The sequence below is a fragment of the Periplaneta americana genome, chromosome 11 (assembly GCF_040183065.1).
Source record: "Periplaneta americana isolate PAMFEO1 chromosome 11, P.americana_PAMFEO1_priV1, whole genome shotgun sequence".
NCBI classification, from domain to species: domain Eukaryota; kingdom Metazoa; phylum Arthropoda; class Insecta; order Blattodea; family Blattidae; genus Periplaneta; species Periplaneta americana.
The window spans coordinates 99,096,728-99,111,022 of NC_091127.1; the positions used below are offsets into that span (position 1 = coordinate 99,096,728).

At 37.0% G+C, this 14,295-nt stretch overlaps 1 protein-coding gene across 2 annotated transcripts in view; it reads left to right on the forward strand.

Moving 5' to 3' along the window:
- LOC138708622 (dipeptidase 1-like) overlaps window positions 1-14,295 on the forward strand; it is an 817,747-nt gene that overhangs the window by 229,587 nt on the left and 573,865 nt on the right. For both annotated transcript variants that reach the window (XM_069838726.1, XM_069838727.1), the window contains exon 2: window positions 2,674-2,821. In XM_069838726.1, the coding sequence (XP_069694827.1) occupies window positions 2,694-2,821 (128 nt within the window). In that variant the 5' untranslated portion in view covers window positions 2,674-2,693. The remainder of the gene's footprint in view (window positions 1-2,673; window positions 2,822-14,295) is intronic.

Genomic DNA, 14,295 nt, shown 5'->3' on the forward strand with positions numbered 1-14,295 from the left:
CCGATGACAAAGTTCTATCTATCGAGTCTTCGCCGGAAGAAAGACTATTAAGTTGGGCCGCCGACACGAAAAAAAGATGTCGCGCCGTCTACACGAAGAAAAGTAGTTATCCTGTCGGCACGAAACGAAGTAGTTATTCTGCCCTGTATGTAGGGCCGTCGACACGAAAAGGAGTAGTGATTGTGCCCTGTATGTAGGGCCGCCGACACGATGAGATGTTGTGATCATCTCCGCTCCCCGTCACCCTTATTTATAAAAACCTATCCTATGCTAAAACTAGCTATCCTATTGGCTAAAAACTACGTCACTCAACCGGCCTAAAATCTATTCTCTATTGGTCCAAAGTGACCTCATAAGCTGAACCAAGATCTCTTCTCATTGGGCGCGAAATACGTCATCTCTAAATTTAGACTTTGGATTTCCCATAACAACACCTGCGTGGGAAGCTAATTCTAACCAAGTCGCCAGAACATCCCCGCGAATACATGTAATAAAAATATGGAGATATCACTTCGCTAATAAATCGGTCTCTCCCTCTCCTAATTACTGCTTCAAAATGTTTCACAATAAAGGGTCGAATTCGGGATTTTTAGTATAATACAGTGGTCGTTAGCACTCGCTGAAATGGATAGAGTGCATGGAGGTAAGGAAATATGCTCCGTCGTGCACAAGGGATAGGGAACAGCATACCCGCCAGCAGCCACGAATGCACGTTAGGGCTGTGTCTTGTCCGCAGGTACGTGACGCTAGCCCGAGAGTGCAGTGTTCTGATGACCGCTGGTATAACATGTATTTTATTATTTCTTACAATGTTGCCAGTTAAGATGTTAGTGTAGTATAAGTTTTCACTTTTATAGTTATGTACCGTATATTTTTATATTAATAACGTTTCTACTTTGACCGTTTATATAGAGCGATTCTGCATTATAATATTTTTTATTTATTTATTTATTTATTTATTTAAGCTGCTAGAGATAAGGCCATCAGGCCTTCTCTTTCCCTGTACCAAGGAATTACAACTACAATATTAAAAATACAATTACAATTATAATTACAATTAATAATAAATTTACAAATACGATAAAAATCAAAGTACCGATACTAAAAGATTAACTCATTAATAATAGCTAGGCAGTTTATTGTAAAAGTTGAGAAGAGAGAAAAAAAATATTGAGTCATCTAACAAGACATTCTGTACGTGTATAATCGAATGGATATCGTATTCACACTTAGGTGCAAGTACACTTTACTGATGTAGCCTACTCAATTAAGGGCCTGATTATACTTGAATTTTAATCACAATTTAATGTAGGAAATTGTCTATGTCATTTTATAATAATTAAAAAAATTCAGAAACACAGGGTAAGAGAAATACATTTTGTGAATTGAACATTCGATATATTCACTTAACAGACGGATATCAAAATAATAAGCTTACTTAAGTTGTATTTTAATGTTTGTGCAAACTTTTCATTCACAACGATAAACGTGGAAATTAAAGCATTGTATGGGGTGGAAGTGCAATAACCCTACAGATTTCAGAGCGAATACTCATGTTATATTAAAAAAAAAAGGTGTATTGGTGGAAAGTCCATAGTTTTCTCATAAAAAATGTTTTTTTTTTTTACAAATGTTTAAAGCCCTCTTATTCGATTTAGGCCTCATCGATAGAAAATCTAATATAGGATATTTATCCCTCTGGTGTATTTAAATAGCGTGAGTGGCTTCCGTGTAAATTTAATTGAAAACCGCTAATTTGAAATCACTGACCGCTTGCAACATTGTAGCCAGAAAGAGAGATGAGAGGTAGTTTACTAAGGTAGACAGACCTGAGTTCGTTGGTCTCTTAAGTCTGTATTATGAGAAGAAGCAGAAGTGTGTTAGCGGCGATGTTGCCATATTCCAATTCAATTTCCTAATTAACAGTGTATTTAACAACAAAATCTAATATTATAGGTTTTCTATTCATTTAAGTCTACCCTATCGTCCTTTTCAATTTGCAGGATTATTTAAGCTCCATGCTGTATATGAATGTTATCTGTTAATATCTATCCTACATTATAATCAATGAAGCACAATGTGTTACATAAAGATAAATCATGTTGAAAATGTGAGATCATACAAATGAATGAATATCATACAACATTAAGTGTTCCTATATTACTTACTAATTTAAAATCGTTAAAGTGTTAAAATCACGCAGAGGGTACCATATGAAAATTATGTGGTATAAACAGCATCCACTTCCTTGCGATTATATGTGAAAGGTGTTCTTGTAATTGTATACCGGTATAATCGATGTCATAATATCTGCATTTACAAGCCACAAGTTAATATACAGTTATAGGGTAGTGAAGAAATATATGCAGCTTCATGCTTATAGCTGTACGTAACGCCTGGAGGCACGTGTGGTCTTGTAGTCTGAAAATTACGTAAAAACTTTGTTGTGTTAAAGAATTACTATTGAAAACAATTCTGAAATCAATATACGACTGTGTAGAAAGGGGTGACTGCTTAATTGAATATATTTACTTACGGTGGAAGCGGAAGAAGTATGTTCAGTGTTGTAGAAGGATGTTGACTAGATAATATTCTTTTCGGTTATCAGTTTTTAAAAAAGAACATCTAGCGGGAAAGCTGCTAAATTGGCAACAATGTCTGTCTTTGTTGCAGGACTGGTGCGCGGCCCGAGCATGCGCCTAGCCGTGCTGTGGCTGCTGCTGCTACAGTTACAGGCGGGCCGCGTCGGGCTGGGACAACACCTCGAAGCCCGGCTGGACACAGTGCGCAGGATCCTGCACGAGGTTCCTCTCGTTGATGGGTGAGTACTTGGTCTACTTTTACTCATATTTATGATAAAGGAGACTCAGAAGGTGAGGTTCAGCTTTCTTCAAGATACGGTAGGTTAGAAGTTATTTATATACATGATTCTTTCCTGACATACGATCTTTTAAACAAATTTTACTATCTTGTTTTTCGGCAATCTCTGACGACATCGTAATTCCACTCAATTTTCAATATTTCGTGCATCTTTTGTGTTTGTACTAATTATCCATATCTGCATTAAATTAGCCCTTAAATTCACAAAGTATCGTATAGGATACAACAGGTTAATGGGGTATCTATATATGTATATAATTTGAACTGGTAATAGAAATTACGGGAAAACGGCTGAACTGATTTTAATGAATGATACGTCATTTTGAAGCTTGGCCTCCAAGGATTTTCACAAAAATAGTAACTTTCAGTGAAGCGTTGGTTTTCCTACATAATTTTCCTATTATCAAAAATCCATCTTTCGTCAGTTTTGAGAACTAATTGCATTTCAGAATAAAAAAACACGCTATAATAAACAGTAGGAGGTTACTCGAAGGCAGAATTGCTGACATATTTATAGTTCAAATTCAATTTGTTATTAAAAACTTCAAGACTTACTAAAAAAATTTACAGGTCTGATTCTGTAATTTTCTCAGTACAACTGTGTATTGGATATTGAAATCTATAAAACTTCAGGTGGTTTGATGATATTATTACTATTACGAATGAAATATTATTATAGTTAATGTCATGATGTTTATACATATATATACATATACATACATATATATATATATATATATATATACATATCGCTGGCTAAATGTTTGCAAGGGTGTATGTAGTAATACTTGTGATATAGACACAGAACCTTGTAATACTGAGCCAGCGATATATAAACTACAAAACTTGCGTAAGATAATATTGTTATTAAAATCAAATAGTTTTGTAGTTATTAATCAAGTAGAGTTGTATCTTTTTCATATACTTAATGGCGATGTAGTGTAGATACTTACATGCGTCATTCTCTTCAGTATTGGCTCGAAAGAGCGCAAAAATTACAGTTCCTAAGAAAAGACGGTATTACCTACTGATAAAATAAGAGGGCTACAAAATTTTATAGTCTCCCGATCATTTCAGCAAGATCTCTTAGCAGGATAAAATGATTTCACCCCCTACATTTCAAGCTCTAAATGCAGCAGTTATACCGAGATGCTATGTCTATTGTTCGAAAGCATAGCAAACCTGACTTTTTTTAACTTTCACCTGCATTCCACAATGACCTGAAATAGCTATTGCTTTACTCCCACATGAAAAACCTACTGATCGCCCTGATATTTCACTTGCATTTGACGTTGAAACTCGAAAACTGAAGGTGGATAGGTTCAAAAAATTATTTGGCATAAGATAACATTCAGAGGAAGTATGTTTCATTATTATGGAAGCAAATAACTTTTCAAAGTGTATGGTATTTTTCATTGAAAATAAATCTGAAAAAAAAAATATATATATATATTTGAACGTCTAATGAACTTAGCTTGCAGAATTTTCTGCGCAAACCAATAGTATGCTATAATTTTAATAGAACAATAGAAAAAAATGGGTAGGAAAATTAAATTTAACCAAAATTTCACAATACTATAAAATTGTGCAACATATAAAATATAAAACTCCTAAAATCGCAAGCTCTGCAGCAGAATCTGCCGTACGCAGTAAACGTCTTAAATACGTACTGAGCTACCCGGGAACTCCACCCGACACAGTCTCAGAGCGCTGGTACGTTCAACCAGAGGTCTCGGGATCGATACCCGGCCCCGGAACAATTTTTCCCTTGAAATTATTCAAATCTGCTTTACAGGGAGCTTTATCTGAAAGACAGATTTGCATTATATATACGTCACTGTACGTTAACAGAAAACCACAATAATTCCAAGTCACACAGAGATTGTGTGCACTCGATGTGGGTCTCTGGCGTTTCGTCAGCCCACGCGAGTTGTGTGGATATAAAGGGAAAAGTTGAGACGGTGTCGGGTGGAGTTCCCGGGTAGCTTAGTTGGTAGAGCGCTGGTACGTTCAACCAGAGGTCCCGAGATCGATACCCAGCCCCGTAACAATTTTGTCCCTTGAAATTATTCAAATCTGCTTTACAGGGAGCTTTACCTGAAAGACTAGATTTGCATAATATATACGTCACTGTGTACGTTAACAGGAAACCACAATTCCAAGTCACACAGAGATTGTGTGCACTCGATGTGGGTCTCTGGCGTTTTGTCAGCCCACGCGAGTTGTGTGGATATAAAGGGAAAAGTTGAGACGGTGTCGGGTGGAGTTCCCGGGTAGCTTAGTTGGTAGAGCGCTGGTACGTTCAACCAGAGGTCCTGGGATCGATACCCAGCCCCGTAACAATTTTGTCCCTTGAAATTATTCAAATCTGCTTTACAGGAAGCTTTACCTGAAAGACTAGATTTGCATAATATATACGTCACTGTGTACGTTAACAGGAAACCACAATTCCAAGTCACACAGAGATTGTGTGCACTCGATGTGGGTCTCTGGCCTTTTGTCAGCCCACGCGAGATGTGTGGATATAAAGGGAAAAGTTGAGACGGTGTCGCGTGGAGTTCCCGGGTAGCTCAGTTGGTAGAGCGCTGGTACGTTCAACCAGAGGTCCCGGGATCAATACCCGGCCCCGGAACAATCTTTCCCATTAAATTATTCTATACCCAATACTTTTTAAGATAACGCTAATAAAATTATTAAAAGCACCCTTAAAGAAATTTTGCACCTACCGGCTGACACACCCGATTCTATGGTATATACACATCGTAAATATAAAGGTCTTGGTCTTTTTAGGGTACGCTGGGAATCCACGCTACAACACATTAACGGCTTAAGGGTACTACACAAAACTAATGATCCTTACATTACTTCCACTAGGGACCTTATTGAGGAGAGTAAAACATGTTTAAAGACCCTTAAATTAACTCCTGCTAATTCTTTTTTTTTTTTTTTTTTTTTTTTTTTAATAATCGTGAAAATTGTGTGGACTCTCAAAAAGTAAGAGACGCTTTAATAGAAAAAGAATTTGAAAGTTGGTGTACATTGCAAGAAAAGGGTAAAGGAGTGATTCTTAACAAAGAATTCCCCCCAGCAAACAGCTGGATAAGAAATCACAAAGGTCTAACCCTCTCGGAATGGTAGGCTATATTGCTCCGGTCCGAGCTGTACCGGGTAGAAGTCGGGATGGTACCCGCAGTAGGCGCTGTCTCAGCGAGATTGAAACTCTTCCCCATATCCTTGGCTTCTGCCCCTATAGTGAGGCCCTTTGCAACATCCATCACCATGCTGTCCGTTCTATGCTGGCCGAGGATCTGAAGGAAGTAGGGTTTACAGTCTATCAAGAGGTGCAGGGACTAGCCACACAAGGAAGTGTTCGGCGATTTGATATTATTGTCATTAAGAACAACTCGGCATACATTCTCGATCCTACCATAAGATTTTAGACACATGCAGATCAACCGCATGAGGTGGACAGTGAAAAGAAACGGATCTATGAACCAACAATCCCGTTCTATAAAGATAAATATAGCCTGTCCCACATTGATGTAATAGGTCTGATGGTAGGAGCACGAGGTTCCATACCCTCCTTCTTTGCCAACAAATGTAAAAACCTGGGCCTAACACAAGCATTGTGAAGGAAATAGCCATTAGTGCCCTCAAAGTATCGGTTCAGATATTGAGAAATCATTTGTATGGGAGTGATAATGTAAATTTCAAGTTATCTTAACCGATGGCTGTTGATTGGTTTAGATATCAATGCCAATATATCCGTATTATTATTTGTCGCGGTATATGGCATTCCAATTATTCTAACCTATCTAATGATATTCCCCCCCTTTCTTAACTGTAAATGAGCACAAACGCTACTTAGGTGTAAATTTTTCTGACATTTTGTATATTCGATTCCCTAACCGTTTCAAATATATATCATTTTACCTTTTAGTTGTGTTTCCAAAATATATGTAATACGCTTTGTCAAATCTGACAACCTTTTCTTAAGAGAAGTTAAATTTATGTTTATATATGCATCTATAGATAGTTGCAAACCACTAGGATCTCTACTATCGTCCTTCACAGACAATGCGAAATAGTACCGGCACAGCCTATTGTTCCTAGTACCCTCAACAACTCAAGCTTCGTGACTGTATACAGGATGTTTAAAAAATAAGGGGCATAATTTCAGGTATGTCTTTCCCACATGTAGACAATCAAAATAGTTCATTACAACATGTGTCCGGAAATGCTTCATTTCCGAGTTATGGCCTTCACAACATTGAAATTCACCGGAACGTTTTTCTTTCCGCAGGTCGTTGTCATTACAGAAGATGTTCAAAATGTCCACCTCCTGCTTGAATACAGACCTCACATCAATGTCTCATTGACCTGCGAACACGATCCCAAACTCCAGGAGTATTGCGTATGTCCTCAGAACATGCCACAATTCGATTGCGAAGGGATTCCAAATCACGCACCGGAGACGAATAAACCAATGATTTCAAATGGCCCCACAAGTAGAAATCGAGAGGGTTCAGATCAGATGAGCGTGGAGGCCAAGCAATTGGGCCACCTCTACCTATCCATCGATCAGGAAACTTTCAATCCAAGTACCGGCGAGCCGTACGACTGAAGTGTGCAGGAGCGCCATCATGCAAGAAGTGAATGTGTTGACGATTGATCAGTGGAGTGTCTTCTAAAACATAAGGTATGGTGTTTTTCAGGAAGTTTGTGTACGCCTGCCCCGTAAGTCTGTTTACAAGTACATGGGGTCCAACTAATCGATCACCAATGATACCGGCCCACATGTTGAGGGAGAACCGCACCTGGTGATGAGATGGAACAGTTGCACGTGGGTTTTCATACGCCCATACATGCTGATTGTGGAAATTTGTTGTACCATCTCGTGTGAATTGTGCTTCATTTGTAAATAATACTAATGCAGGAAAGTTCGGATTTACACCACACCGCTGCAAGAACCACTGACAGAACCTAACTCGTGCAGGGTAATCTGCTGGTGACAGGGTCTGTACACGTTGCAAATGATAATGATACAATTGATAATCTTTCAACAGTCTCCAGACAGTCGTATGAGGAACATTGACTTGCAACGCTACCCTTCGTGTGCTGATAGAAGGAGTCATGTTCACAGCCTCCAGAATCTCTTCCTGTACTTCTGGAGTTGTAGATCTTGGTCGTCCCCTTCCCAAACCAGGAGAGTTAAATTTTCCATACTCGCTCGCACAGACGGTAATGGAGACGTACAAATGTCTTCCGATCTGGACATTGTCGCTGTGGGTACCTCTCCTGGTACAAACGACGAGCCAGCGCAGCATTGCCGTCCGCCTTACCGTACATGAAGCCAGCTCTTGATTTGAATACATGTCGCACAGTCGAACGCCTACACAACACTGAATGTAACCTTCGCCTCGGAATGAACTGTCAGAGTGCCCTCTTAATGTCTCCTTTGACGGCAACGACCTGCTGAAAGAAAAACGTTCCGGTGAATTTCAATGTTGTGAAGGCCATAACTCGGAAATAAAGCAATTCCGGACACATGTTGTAATGAACTATTTTGATTGTCTACATGTGGGAAATACATACCTGAAATTATGCCCCGTATTTTTTAAACATTCTGTATACTAGACTGTGGTATTTGTTCAAGAGATGTAGATGTATTTAAAAAAAATGTTAAATGTTGATTCAAATTCAAATCTGTTAAACATAATATTTCCTTTGGTGTGGTGAATTGAGTTTAAGTATATCACATATTATTCAATATCGGTAGTTAATACATTATACTTTGTAATTATAATTTCTTCCAGTCCACTATTTGTTTCCTATATTAATTTATTGTTTTGTATATTATTAGGAGTCCCACATGTCTAGCACTCGCATTACGAAATGCACGCTGGTTCTAGTTCTTATGGGAAAGTAATTTTCACAAGTAATTTCATACAGTGTATGGGACCGGTGCCCATCCAGCATCGTGATGAATAAGAGAAGCTTCGATCGCTAGCGAAATCTGGCTTCGAAAGCCGCCTAAAATGGATAAGGGATTTTGGAGCCAACAATATAATAATAACGCTGTTCTGATTTTGTGATTGTTCTCCGTCTATTAAGTCACAAGCATGTTACCCCCAACAGCCAGCCGGTCAGCATTAGCCCTTCAGATGATGATGATGATGATACATACATACATACATACATACATACATACATACATACATACATACATACATACATACATACATACATACATACATACATACATACATACATACATACATAAGTGTTCTGCCCATTGGCAGATTTTTTATTGAAATCTCAGCATTCTCCAATCTTTCCTATTTTCTGCCTTCCTCTTAGTCTCGGCATATGATCCACATACCTTAGTGTAGTCTATCATCTGATATTTTCTTCTGCCCCGAAATTTCTCCCGTTCAGCATTCCTTCCAGTGCATCCTTCGGCATGCAGTTTCTTCTCAACCAGTGACCCAACCAATTCCTTTTTTCTCTTTCCGACCAGTTTCAACATCATTCTTTCTTCACCCACTCTCTCTAACACAACTTCATTTCTTATTCTCTCTGTCCACTTCACACGTTGCATTCTTCTCCATATCCTCATTTCAAATGCTTTTATTCGTTTCTCTTCACTTCGTCCTAATTTCCTTGTTTCTGACGCATAGAATGCCACACTCCACATAAAGCACTTCACTATTCTATTTCCAGAGGTCCACAGAAGATCCTCCTTTTTCTATTAAAAGCTTCTTTTACCTTTGCTATCCTCCTTTTGACTTCATGGCTACAGCTCATATTATTGCTTATAGTACATCCCAAGTATTAGAAGCTGTTCACTTGCTCTACTGCCTCATTTAGAATTCACAAGTTTACCTTCTATATTTTTCTTGCGACAACCATAGTCTTCGTCTTGTTTGCATTTATCTTCATTCGATACTGCTCACAGCTGTCATTCAGCTCCAGTAGCATATGCCTTAGTATCATCTCCTCTTCTGCTAACAACGCCATATCATCAGCAAATCTTAGGCATTTTACTCTTCTTCCTCCTACTTTAACCCCTCCCATGTTCTGAAAACAGTTCACCAAATGCTCCAAGTAGATGTTGAACAGGGAAGATAATAAAGGGCATCCTTGTCGTACTCCTCTCCCTATTTCACTTCCTTCAGACATTTCTTCTCCTATCCTGACTTTCACTCGTTGTTTCATATATAGGTTACTGAATAGCCTCCTGTTTTTCCAATCGACACTTATTTCCTTCAGGATGTCTTCTTTTCTGAAGCCAAACTGCTCTGCTTCCAACTGTCCTTCTATCTTACAATATAAACGTCGATTCAGTATTCGCAGAAGAATCTTCGCCGAGTGCGATATCAGACTGATAGTCCTTAACTCCTTACATTTCTTGGCAATATTATTTTCTCTTTGGTATTGGCAGCAACACCGTCTCCATAAAATCTTCACGCCATTGGCCTTTCTCATATATTTCGTTCCATAGTGATTAAATTTTCTTCTTGTCTTCACCCGAGCAATTCACTAACTCAGTGGGGATTTCATCAACTCTTGTTGCTTTTCCATTCTTCATTTCTCTAAGCACTAATGATGATGAAGATTATTATTATTATTATTATTATTATTATTATTATTATTATTATTATTATTATTATTAACGCAGAACTGCAAGCATTATATTCTTCATCTGACATAATTAGGAACATTAAATCAAGACGTTAGAAATGGGCAGGGCTTGTAGCACGTATGGGTGAATCCAGAAATGCATATAGAGTGTTAGTTGGGAGGCCTGAGGGAATAAGACCTTTGGGGAGGCCGAGATGTAGATGGGAGGATAATATTAAAATGAATTTGAGGGAAGTGGAATATGATGGTAGGGACTAGATTAATCTTGCTCAGGATAGGGACCGATGGCGGGCTTATGTGAGGGCGGCAATGAATCTCCGGGTTCCTTAAAAGCCATAATTAAGTAAGTATTATTATTATTATTATTATTATTATTATTATTATTATTATTATTATTATTATTTTGCATTACATATCTAGTGTGATGAATTACATTTATTCATATTGAAGGTTTAATACCGGTATTATCGCCGCGGTCTCATGCTTAACATTCGGCAGGTCTTTGAGCGGCCTCGTGAGTAACATTCGGCAGGTCTTTTAAATTTACTTGTATTATTATTTTCAAGTTCTTATGTCGCTGCTCCAATCACTCGCCTCAATTTCTATGTTGCAACCAATAAGCTCCTTCCATTATAAAATGACATCTACTTGTCTAATCTACGTGGACTAAAACCGAGGTTGTAATGTCTTGTGCTGAGGACAAACATTAAGATATGTGATTAAAAATTATTATGAAAGAATTATTATTAAAATTTAAGAATGTTAACGTATTCGTATATGAAACAATATTATTATTATTATTATTATTATTATTATTATTATTATTATTATTATTATTATTATTATTGTTATAGCCATTTAACAATATAACAAACTAGTGCTTATTCTTATCGAGGAAGTAGACTTGGCAACGTGACGCTTAGAGTGAAACCTACAGAGAAACAATCGATCGACAAAATTGTTTTAAAAGCACACCTTATATTATTGTACTCGTATGATGCCGGCATGTCAAGCATGAGGCCGCGGCGATAATAATAATAATAATAATAATAATAATAATAATAATAATAATAATAATAATAATAATAATAATAATATATAATATTAAGAGTGAAATTAGTTGCATAGATTTCAACTATTTAAATTTTCAACTCAGCATAATTGATTATATTAATTCATTTTTAAAATATAATGTTATTTTCTAACTTGAATTTAATATAAATAAATTTATGTTTCCAATAAGCGTTCCCTTCAGAATCTATGTTATATTCTGTATTAAGTTTCTTTATTCCTTTATAATTATTCTTAATAGCTCTTATATATTAGGTCTACATACAAGAAAGTAATGAGTTCTCTTGCCAACTAATCATATATACAGAGAAAAATTAATGTTACAAGGTAAAATTCATTAACAAAACTTACAATTAATCTCCATTTGAAATCCTATTCCTGATTTGTGTCTGAAATATGTTTTCTTCAATGAAATGTCAAAGAGTTTGCGTGAACGATTTAGTGTCTGTATATATTTACTTATTATAACGTTATATTTAGAATTGATAAGTTATATTCATAATTTTTCCATCACACAAAATACGAATTACATAGGAATAAGTATTATGATGATTAGGGTTAATAAAACAATTAAACAATTGAGGATCGTTTTTGCAAAAGTCGATAGATGCAGAAATTTTAGAAAGTGAATTACATATGGATATCGTATGTTTTCTACCTCCGGAATCGGTCTATGAAATCAGATTTACTAAAACTTGATTCATACCGTATGTAGAGACTACCAAACCTTCCAGGTTTTTTTTTCAAAACTCGATAGATCCTGTCACTTATTGTAAATTTCTGTAAAATCTTGATTTCTGCATCTATCGACTTTTGCAAAAACGCTCCTCAATTATTAGAGTAGGTTTATGTTATAATTTTAATTTTGAAAAATACAATACAAAAATTGTGAATAAGAAGAATAAGTAAATAAAAAAAAAAGAATATTTAAAAAATGTGTGGAATTCTGCGTTGTATAACTTTCTCCATTCTCCTGTAACTTCAATCCTCATGTCTCCAAATATTTTCCTAAGCACCTTGTTCTCAAAAACCATTAAACAGATAACATCCAATAGTATCTAAATTTCAAAACTTTATATAGGATCGAATATTATGAATTATTACCAGGGAGAGCATTTGTGTTCCCAAACGCACAGCGTATCGAGTGGTTTCTTCTGGTACATCTATTACGTCATCTGGATGCATAAGCAGGTATGCAGACTATGAATCATAGTACAATATAGACGCTATATCGTCAGTGTTGTTTATGTAAAACGCCAAGTTACGGCTACATTGTGATCCGATTCTAATACTGAGTAAGTTGCATTTTCGTTCAGACTTTTGTGTTAATATTATTTAATTTATCAATTTATGTTATATTGTAGTTCATTTTGATCTGTATGTTTTATACTGTATAATGTGTAAAATGTAAACATTGTTAATTTCTATATTGACTTTTGTTATTATAATTGTGTCAGTGTAACGTCCTGTGACGTAGAAAGAACATTTTCTTAGCTTAAATTTTTATTGACAGTTATGGTAAAATATATTAATTTCATAATCTCAGAATATATACCGGTGTTCTTTTTGCCGTAACAGAGCTGATTTTGTTAAATACATTATTTGTATATATTACAGTTAATGTGTGTCATTATCACCATTTAATACGAGAAAAATTCGTTCCGGCACCGGGAATCGAACCCGGCACCTCTCAGCTCTACGCGCTCGGTGCTCTTTCCAACTGAGCTATGCCGGGACACGATCCACGGTGCCGGCCCAACTCCTCTCGTAATGTTTTACGGCCTTACTATCTGCATTTTAGACAATGTAAGTCATACAGGCAGGAGCGCATATTTAAATGACTTTTATGGCTATATTCAACATCAGTTTGTGATAACTGTTAGTAGTTGTCACAAACTGATGTTGCATATGGCCATAAAAGTCATTTAAATATGCGCTCCTGCATGTATGACTTAAATTGTCTAAAGTGCAGGTAGTAAGGCCGTAAAACATTACGAGAGGATCTATATTATTATAATGTACCGAAGTACATATGATATATCAATGCAGATATTCTGCGTCATCATACGATAAAAAAGAGTAATGGAACAGAGAAAAATTCTCTCCGGCGTCGGGATTTGAACCTGGGTTTTCAGCTCTACGTGCTGACGCTTTTATCCACTAAGCCACACCGGATTCCACCCCGGCGTCGGAAGAATCGTCTCAGTTTTAAGTTCCAACTCTTGGGTTCCCTCTAGTAGCCGCCCTCTGCACTACGTCATAGATATCTATGAACCTAGGACCGAAGTCCACACATCTGCTGAGGTGCACTCGTAATGAGTGACTAGTTGGCCGGGATCCGACGGAATAAGCGCCGTCTTAAATCACGAAGTGATTTATGCGTATCATATATATTATTATAATGTACCGAAGTACATATGATATTTCCATGCAGATATTCTGCGTCATCATACGATGAAAGAGTAATGGAACAGAGAAAAATTCTCCCCGGCGCCAGGATTTGAACCCGGGTTTTCAGCTCTACGTGCTGACGCTTTTATCCACTAAGCCACACCGGATTCCACCCCGGCGTCGGAAGAATCGTCTCAGTTTTAAGTTCCAACTCTTGGGTTCCCTCTAGTGGCCGCCCTCTGCACTACGTCATAGATATCTATGAACCTAGGACCGAAGTCCACACATCTGCTGAGGTGCACTCGTTAT